The 10317-nt window shown below is 42.0% G+C and overlaps 1 protein-coding gene across 1 annotated transcript; it reads left to right on the forward strand.

The window, feature by feature from the left end:
- Positions 1-5240: 5240 nt before the first annotated feature.
- On the forward strand, positions 5241-5801 carry LOC128052652 (interferon beta-2-like). Its single transcript, XM_052645227.1, has one exon. The coding sequence runs from the start codon at positions 5241-5243 to the stop codon at positions 5799-5801; it is 561 nt and encodes a 186-aa protein (XP_052501187.1).
- The last annotated feature ends 4516 nt before the right edge of the window (positions 5802-10317 follow it).

A 10317-nucleotide genomic window follows, 5' to 3' on the forward strand; every position in this document is an offset into this window, starting at 1 on the left:
TTTAATATGCTGTCTAGATTGGTCATAACTTTTCTTCCAAGGACCAAGCGTCTTTTAATTTCCTGGCTGCAATCACCATCTGCAGTGATTTTGGAGGCCCCCCCCCCAAATAAAGCCTCTCAGTCTTTCCATTGTTTCCTTATCTATTTGCCATGAATTGATGGAACTGGATCCCTTGATCTTTGTTTTTTGAAAGTTGAGTTTTAAGCCAGCTTTTTCACTCTCCTCTTTCACTTTCATCAAGAGGCTCTTCAGTTGTTCTTCACTTTCTGCCATAAGGGTTGGTGTCATCTGCATATCTGAGGTTATTGATATTTCTCCCGGCAATCTTGATTCCAGCTTATGCTTCATCCTGCCTGGCATTTAGTGTGATATTGCTCTTTTTATTAAATATTTTTGAATGTATGTCTACATATAACCTGACCTTCCTTTTAATGGCTATAAAGTATTCCATTTTGGTCTGTATGATAATATTACTTTGTCAGTTCCCTACTGATGCATATTTAATTTGTCTTTTTCACTATGAACCGTATAATATAGACATCCTCAGTTTCCTAAAAGTAATTCCCCTTGATCAATATATGATATTTTTATATGCTGTTGATTTGCTTCATTTTTCCATATTGAAACTTCTCAATTAACAGATTTTTCCAAAACTTCTTATCTTGTGACTGTGTCTTATTCAACAAGAATTAAAGTTTTTTCCTTTATTTCTAATGATTTCTTGTCTATATATTACTTCATTTCTGCATTTGTCTAATATTGTTTATGTTGTTTTATGTAGTTTTTAAATATTTAAATACTCCTGTGGTAACACTAATTCAATCCATTTCATTTGCATGTATTTCTGGAAGGAATGATGCTAAAGCTGAAACTTCAGTACTTTGGCCACCTCATGCGAAGAGTTGACTCATTGGAAAAGACTCTGATGCTGGGAGGGATTGGGGGCAGGAGGAGAAGGGGATGATAGAGGATGAGATGCCTGGATGGCATCACTGACTCAATGGACGTGAATCTGAGTGAACTCCGGAAGTTGGTGATGGACAGAGAGGCCTGGCGTGCTGCGATTCATGGGGTCGCAAAGAGTCGGACACGACTGAGCGACTGAACTGAACTGGTATATTTTCATTATCTGTAGAGCTATTAGTCTGGCACCTTATTCTCTTTTTTCTAACAATAACCTGTATGAAATTTAATCTTAACACTACTATTCTGTTGCTTGATTTTACAAGAGTTTATGCTTCCTCAGTTTCTACAATAGAAGTAGTTCAGGGTGACTTTTCTAGTATGACAGAGCTCCCCCTTCTGCTGCTTCTGTAAAATGTTCAAAAATATGGCTGCTTGCTTTCTGAGTTTCCCACCTCTCACCTTGGTCTGGTCTTCTCTTTCCTTGTCTCTCCTGTTTATATCCTGCTAAAATTTGACCCCATTGTTAGCACTTACTCCTCAGTGTAGATCCATTTCCAAAGTGGAGCTGTGCCTGGTTGATTTGAACCTTGCTGGTCTCCTCGACTATTTCGCTGCCTTTCAGAGCTTACCGAGGTATCATCACAACTCAACAGCTATAACATTGAGCCAAAGCCCTTCCAGTTTCAGCTGCTGTTTTCAGACTGGCCCGGATGGCTTTCCAGTAAATACCTCTCTGCTACTTTGGGGTTCTTAGGTCCATTGCTTTCCTCTGCTTTCTCCCACATGGATGCTCCTCTCAGGCTGGTCCTGTGGCAACTGGTGGTTTGTCCTCATTTGCTTGCATTTTTGTGGCTCATGTCAATGAGTTCCATGCTCAGTAGGGTTCTTGTTTCTATCTGGTGGCAATGTCTGTTTCTTTGTGAGAACTCATAGAAATTTAACATTATACCGTCACCACTGTCATCTTCCCAGAATCATTCTTTGGATTGGTTGCTTTATCTTTTCCATTCTTCGTACTCTTCACTCATTTGAGGGAATGCCACAGGCATCTTTCCCACTCACCCAGTTTAGAAGGAAGCATGAATTGCTTCCTCTCTACTCCACATTGCATCAGAACAGCTCAAGCACAAATAGTTTCTTGGGAATACCTTGGACATCACCAATAGATAGTCCTCTCTGGGACATTTGGGAGATATAGTTTGTTCCACAAATTATAAAGATCAGAAGACAGGAGATCTATTGATGATGAGAAACCTGGAGGTCAGGAGTATACATTTACCCAGATACTTCCAGCCTCTATTTCAGTTTGGTACAATAGAAGTAATGTTCCTGTACACTAAGTAGACATTAAAATTATAATAACCAATGGTACTGATGTAACTGTAAAATGATGGAGCATTTCTCAGCTTCTGGTCCTGTCAGGAAATGAGAGATTTCACAGAAATGAATGAATTCTTCTCTACCACTAGCACCTAGGCCTACAATTAGGTAACCTCCTAACTATACTGCCTGCACTCATTCTGTTCTTTGTCCTTTACTTATCGCTTCCTGTAAAGAGATTTCTTTTTCCCCTCAAATCTAATGAAGTTACTTAGCCCCAGCAAAACCCTCCCATAGCTTCTACTGTTCTGAGGATAAAGAAAAACTTCTTCCATGGTCTTACAATCTGTGTGCTGTCTGGCTCTTGCCTGCCTTCTGGCCTCATCTCAGATCATTCACTGACCACTTTCTGACTTAGAAGTCACTCTGGCCTTCAGTCAGTCCTTTACCCCGACATGTGTCCTCCCACCACAAGGCCTTAGCACATGCCGTCCCATCTGACCTTCCTTCTGATTTTAGCTCCAGTGTCCTTGCCTCAGGACAGCCTTCTGTGATTTCTTCTACTACATTATGTCCTTATATCATAGGTGCCCACAAGACTAAGCGCCTCTGCTTTGTAACACTGGTTACCATTGCATTTTTGTGCTCTGCTCAGTTGCTCAGTCATGTCCAACTCTTTGCGACCCCATGGACTGTAGCGCACCAGTCTCCTCTGTCCACAGAATTTTCCAGGCAAGAATACTGGAGTGGGTTGTTCCTTCTGCAGGGGATCTTCCTGACCCAGGGATCAAACCTGCATCTCCTGTGTCTCCCTTACTGGATTCTTTACCTCTGAACCACTGGGGAAGCCCATTGCATTTTTACTTTTGTGTATGTCCTCGATTAATGTTCTTCTCTCCTGCTTAAGTATATAACCCAGAGTGAGGGTACAGTCTGCATCATCTCGTGCAACAGTTGCATATTGTGTAAATTTAGTAAATTCAGGTTGAAAGATAAGGCAAGTATTGCTAAAAACTGAAAATGATTAATTATTAAATAGCATACTTATAAGAACTTATTTTTATATTGAAATCTTTAAAAATATACTGTACATCTCCCCGTCTATATAAGCAGACATGAAAATTATAATTTGATTCTTTTTACTGATTCCTTTCTTATCAGCATCAGTACCTACACATAAACACAAAAACAGTCTCAGAAATATTGAACTAGAACCTTTTGTCTCAGTCCCCTGATTGCTTAATATTTTTCCCTCCATTTTCCTTCTAGATCTCTTCTTAAAGTTGGTATGTATTTGCATGAGAATGGAAAATCAGACTGGATTGTTACAAGTATATACAAAATAAAAATTCATTGACCCTCAATAATGGTCACAAAGGCCAACTACAAGAGGAACCATGGACTTTTATGCATGGCCTGTGTAACATTTATTTTGCCTGCTTAGAAATATTACTTAGTCTTTAGTTTTCAGTTATTTTCTGGATAGTTGAGATTAAGCAATATTTTCTTGGGCTCTGAATCACTGCAGATAGTGACTGCAGCCACGAAATTAAAAGACACTTGCTACTTGGAAGAAAACCTGTGACAAACCTAAATAGCATATTAAAAAGCAGAGACATCACTTTGACAATAAAGGTCTGTCTAGTCACGTATGGATGTGAGAATTGGACTGTAAAAACAGCTGAGCCCAGAATTATTGATGCTTTCAAATTGTAGTGCTGGAGAAGATTCTTGAGAGTCCCTTGGACTGCAAGGAGATCAAACCAGTCCATCCTAAAGGAAATCAGTCCTGAATATTCATTGGAAGAACTGATACTGAAGCTGAAGCTCCAATGCTTTGATCAACTAATGCAAAGAGCTGACTCATTAGAAAACACCCTGATGCTGAGAAAGATTGAGGGCAAGAGGGAAAGGGGGTGACAGAAGATGAGATGGTTGGAAGGCATCGCTGACTCAGTGGACATGAGTTTAAACAAACTCTGGGAGGTACTGAAGGACAGGGAAGCCTGGCATTGTGCACTCCATGGGGTCACAAAAAGTCGGACCTGACTTAGTAACTGAAAAACAACAACGAAGTTGATAACGTTATGTGATGTCTTGCTGCTTATGGCTAAGGCCTCCAAAAAATTCAGATCAACTTAGTTTAACATCATTCTATTTTGTTTTTTATATACATTTTTTTAATCTTTATTTAAATATATTTATATTTACTTGAATGATAATTGCTTTACAATATTACATTGGTTTCTGCCATATATCAACATGAATCAGCCATAAGTATACGTATATCCCCTCCCTTTGGAATCTTCGTGCCCCCTCCCACCCCTCTAGGAACATCATTCTATTTTAGATAGAAAAAAAATAGATGTTTTTTTAAAATCATAAACTGCATGTATTTAATTTAAATCATACATATATCATATATTTATTGTTCATCAACTTAGTTTAACACTATTCTCTTATAGATAGGAAAAATAGATGTCTCTTTTAAAATCATAAACTGCAAGTATTATTGTTTGGTAATAGCAGAATTGAGAATTAAACCTAATTTTTATGAAAAACAAAACTCTTACAAACAAGGCCCCCTCTTCCCAAATCTCATAATATGAAAAGAGAAAAAGAAAAATCTTTTCCATATGAAAGAATCCTGTAATAATCTAGTTCCAAAGATTTGGCTTATATTTTTCTTTAACATTCAGCAATTCATTGAAACTTTAAAAAACATTAGAAATTCTCAGTTTGTATATCTTTTTTTCCATGTGGTATATATAAATTAAAAGAGCAAGGAGCTTAAAGAAAAAGAGTTTTGGGGGCAACTAACCATTTAAATGACATGGGAAAACTGAAAGGGAGAACTGAAAGTGGGAAATTCCTCTCAAATAGAAAGAATGGAGGGGCATCCTGTATAAGTAGCCCACACTCAAGGAGGAAGGACATTCACTCTGCAAACTCTTGAAGACTCAGCTTCAGGACCTTCTAGCAGAACAGGCAGCCCTGGGCCTGATTTCACCATGACCTACCGGTGCCTCCTCCAGATGGTTCTCCTGCTGTGTCTCTCCACCACAGCTCTTTCCAGGAGCTACAACTTGCTTCGATTCCAACAAAGGCGGAGCTCTGTGGTGTGTCAGAACCTCCTGTGGCAGTTACCTTCAACTCCTCAACATTGTCTCGAGTTCAGGATGGACTTCCAGATGCCTGAGGAGATGAAGCAAGCACAGCAGTTCCGGAAGGAAGATGCCGTATTGGTCATGTATGAGATGCTCCAGCACATCTTCCATATTCTCACCAGAGACTTCTCCAGCACTGGCTGGTCTGACGCCATCATTGAGCACCTCCTTGTGGAACTCTATGGGCAGATGAATCGTCTGGAGCCAATCCAGAAGGAAATAATGCAGAAGCAAACCTCCACTATGGGAGACACGACCGATCTTCACCTGAGGAAATATTACTTCAACCTCGTGCAGTACCTCGAGTCCAAGAAGTACAACAGGTGTGCCTGGACAGTCGTTCGAGTGCAAATCCTCAGGAACTTTTCTTTCCTGAGGAGACTAACAGGTTACCTCCGTGACTGAACATCTGCCCGCTGTGGCTCTGGGAAGGGACAATGTGACTTTGAGGTGAGACTCTTTAGCAGCAGAGGCTCTTGAAGTAACTGACAAGGCAATGCACTGGATTTCAATGGACAGTTAAAGACTAAGCTGTTTTTAAATTGATTTATGCAGTATTTATTTAAACTTTTATATGGGAAATAAATTATTTATGAAACAAAAGTCAACGTGTTAGTTTTAATGTCAACTTGATTTATGTGACAACACATTACTAAAATTGCAGAGCACGCGGGAGACATTCTTTATAGAATGAGCCTGCCGAGTTGTAGAGTTTCTGGCCCCTGCCCTAATTTAAAATGAAAGGAAGTCATGTGGAATATACAAGGAAAAAGATGAGAAGGGGAGTGATTTTAGGAGAAGAATTGTGGCATGAGCCTCTACAGAATTAAAATGTAGACACAAGTAGATGACTGTGGCCTTGGAGGCAGGGGCGCCTCCTGCTTCTACACTCTGCCCCAGGTGCTTCGGCCCTCAAGGTAGAATTTGCCTGGCTGTCAGGGTAACTGGAGGAATATTTCAGCTCTTGTGTTTGCCCTTAATTCCTCTATTATCTGTGGGATGCCCTGCTTTCCTTTTCACATCCCCCATCCACAGGATTTGAAAATGTTTATGTCTCTCCCCACCCCCAGCCATGCCCAAGGGTGAGAAGTTCCCTGGCACTTCTGTGACACTTTTAAGTAGCAGTCCCTTTATCGCACTCTTCATGAAACAGCCAAAGTGTACGGTTGTCTTAGGAGAGCTGGGGTCTCTGTCTGCTTCCGGGGCATAGACGCCAGAGGGAAAAAAAGACTCTGCCTGATACCCCTGCCATCTAACTAGTTTTTTTCCTCATTTTTTCCCCCAAGAAAAGCAAGCCTGCTTCTGGTTCCCCCTTCCTGTTCATACAGGACTATCCTATCTGCTTTTCCTGCTGCTTTGCATCTCTGAAGCCACATACTCTCTAAAGCCAAATCCAAGACAGGTGTAACAGAGGTAGTGGTTTCAGGCCAAAGGAAAAACCAGAAAGCAGGGAAGAAAAGGAAGTGCAGGTGGGAAGAGGGGGTGCTCACTTATCCTAGGGCTTCAGTTCAGTTCAGTTCAGTCGCTCAGTCGTGTCCGACTCTTTGTGACCCCATGAATCCCAGCACGCCAGGCCTCCCTGTCCATCACCAACTCCCGGAGTTCATTCAGACTCACATCCATTGAGTCTGTGATACCATCCAGCCATCTCATCCTGAGTCGTCCCCTTCTCCTCCTGCCCCCAATCCCTCCCAGCATCAGAGTCTTTTCCAATGAGTCAACTCTTTGCATGAGGTGGCCAAAGTACTGGAGCTTCAGCTTTAGCATCAAGAAATGGAGTAGCCATCATGGTCAACAAAAGAGTCTTGGATGCAAGACTCAAATACTCAGTACTTGGATGCAATCTCAAAACCGACAGAATGATCTCTGTTCGTTTCCAAGGCAAACCATTCAATATCACAGTTATCCAAGTCTATGCCGCAACCAGTAACGTTGAAGAAGCTGAAGTTGAATGGTTTTATGAAGACCTACAAGACCTTTTAGAACTAACACCCAAAAAACATGTCCTTTTCAGTATAGGGGACTGGAATGCAAAAGTAGGAAGTCAAGAAACACCTGGAGTAACAGGCAAATTTGGCCTTGGAATGCGGAATGAAGCAGGGCAAAGACTAATCGAGTTTTGCCAAGAAAATGCACTGGTCATAGCAAACACCCTCTTGCAATAACACAAGAGAAGACTCTACACATGGACATCACCAGATGGTCAACACCAAAATCAGATTGATTCTATTCTTTGCAGCCAAAGATGGAGAAGCTTTATACAGTCAACAAAAACAAGACCAGGAGTTGACTGTGGCTTAGATCATGAACTCCTTATTACCAAATTCAGACTCAAATTGAAGAAAGTAGGGAAAACCACTAGACCATTCAGGTATGACCTAAATCAAATCCCTTATGATTATACAGTGGAAGTGAGAAATAGATTTAAGGGCCTAGATCTGATAGACAGAGTGCCTGATGAACTATGGAATGAGGTTCGTGACATTGTACAGGAGACAGGGATCAAGACCATCCCCATGGAAAAGAAATGCAAAAAAGCAAAATGGCTGTCTGGGGAGGCCTTACAAATAGCTATGGAAAGAAGAGAGGCGAAAAGCAAAGGAGAAAAGGAAAGATATACGCATCTGAATGCAGAGTTCCAAAGAATAGCAAGAAGAGATAAGAAAGCTTTCTTCAATGATCAATGCAAAGAAATAGAGGAAAACAACAGACTGGGAAAGACTAGAGATCCTAGGGCTTACCCTGGGAAAAGACAGTTTCCCTAGGAGCTCATGGGGCGCCTGGCCAGCATGGATGGGCCACTGTCTTTGTACTGAACCCTTCGAGAACCTGAATTGGTGACTGTTCCCATCATTAGCTGCCTCCATCCATGCGTTGTGCTGAGCATTTTCTCCTGGAGCAAATGCCTAGGAGTCTGTCTTGCCTTTAAGGGATTCAGCTTTGAAAAGAAATGTTAGGCAAGTTACTGTACAGACAATGAACTCGGAGCTCCCCCTTCTGACGTAAGTTGGGTAAGACACCAGCCGTGGGACCGAGAAGTGCGTCTGTTGCTGGGGGTCCTCCCAAGCCAGTCAAGGTCCCCGGAACACAATAAACTTTCCCGCCCCCTCCAGCTCCTCACAGTCTGCGACTCCACAGCCCAGCTCTGCCAAAAGCCCTTCTGCACCATGTTTCCTTTCTCCTAGGAGTTAAAAACAAGTCAGGACCTCGAAATGCCATGTGATAGGGCTGTCCAGAGCAGTCACTGCTACTGCTACTGCTAAGTCACTTCAGTCATGTCCGACTCTGTGCGACCCCATAGACGGCAGCCCACCAGGCTCCCCTGTCCCTGGGATTCTCCAAGCAAGAAGAGTCAAGAGGATGCCAAAGTTCGCCTGGGTTGAACGGCTAAACCGGCTGAGAAAGCCAGAGGCGTGGGTAGCCTTGGAAAGGTCTGCTCTGGGTGTGTGCAGGGGACCAGCCGACAGAGGAGAGGCTTCTTCTGCAGAGTTAACTGTGCCACAGCTGAGCTTGCTGATCCATCCAGAATATCAAGAGTATGTTCATGAGACTTCCCTGGTGCTCCAGTGGTTAACAATCTGCCTTCCAACCTACTGTATAGCACAATGAACTCTGCTCATGTTATGTGGTGGTCTGGATGGGAGGGGAGTTTGGGAGAAATGGATGCATGTATATCTATGGCTGAGCCCCTTCGCTGTATACAGAAACTATCACAACATTCTTAAGTGGCTATACCCCAATACAAAATAAAAAGTTAAAAAGTGCAGGGGACAGACTTTCTATCCTGGGTTGGGAAACTAAGATCCAGCGTGTTGTGGGACAGCTAAGCCTGTACGCTGCGGTTACTGAGCCCGCATGCTCTACAGCCTGTGTGCGGCAAGGATAAAAGTCCTCTCCCCACAATGAAGAAACCATGTGCAGCAACAAAGACCCAGTGCAGCCAAAAGAAGCTTTTTTAAACAGTATCTCTATCATCATAGAGGATAAATGATAAATTAATATTAATTCTAATAAGAATGAGGGAGGCTAACCCCAAACTGCATCTGTATTTGCATATGCTAAACAGCTATGCCACATGTAAGGCAGCATGTCTTCATAGACTGCTACATATGAGGAGGGAAGTAATTATTTTATTTTTATTTTTCTGCATTTTACTATTTTTTTAATATAAATTTATTTATTTTAATTGGGGGTTAATTACTTTACAATATTGTATTGGTTTTGCCATACATCAACATAAATCCGCCACGGGTACACACACGTTCCCCATCCTGAACCCCCCTCCCTCATCCCTCCCCGTACCACCCCTCTGGGTCGTCCCAGTGCACCAGCCCCAAGCATCCTGTACCCTGCATCAAACCTAGACTGGCGATTCGTTTCATGTATGATATTATACATGTTTCAATGCCATTCTCCCAAATCATCCCACCCTCTCCTTCTCCCACAGAGTCCAAAATACTGTTCTATACATCTGTGTCTCTTTTGCTGTCTCGCATACAGGGTTCTCGTTACCATCTTTCTAAATTCCATATATATATGTGTTAGTATACTGTATTGGTGTTTTTCTTTCTGGCTTACTTCACTCTGTATAATCGGCTCCAGTTTCATCCACCTCATTAGAACTGACTCAAATGTATTCTTTTTAATGGCTGAGTAATACTCCATTGTGTATATGTTCCACAGCTTTCTTATCCATTCATCTGCTGATGGACATCTAAGTTGTTTCCATGTCCTGGCTATTATAAACAGTGCTGCGATGAAGACTGGGGTACACGTGTCTCTTTCAATTCTGGTTTCCTTGGTGTGTATGCCCAGCAGGGGGATTGCTGGGTCATAAGGCAGTTCTATTTCCAGTTTTTTAAGGAATCTCCTGACTGTTCTCCATAGTGGCTGTAGTAGTTTGCATTCCCACCAACAGTGT

The sequence above is a fragment of the Budorcas taxicolor genome, chromosome 8 (genome assembly GCF_023091745.1).
Source record: "Budorcas taxicolor isolate Tak-1 chromosome 8, Takin1.1, whole genome shotgun sequence".
NCBI classification, from domain to species: Eukaryota; Metazoa; Chordata; class Mammalia; order Artiodactyla; family Bovidae; genus Budorcas; species Budorcas taxicolor.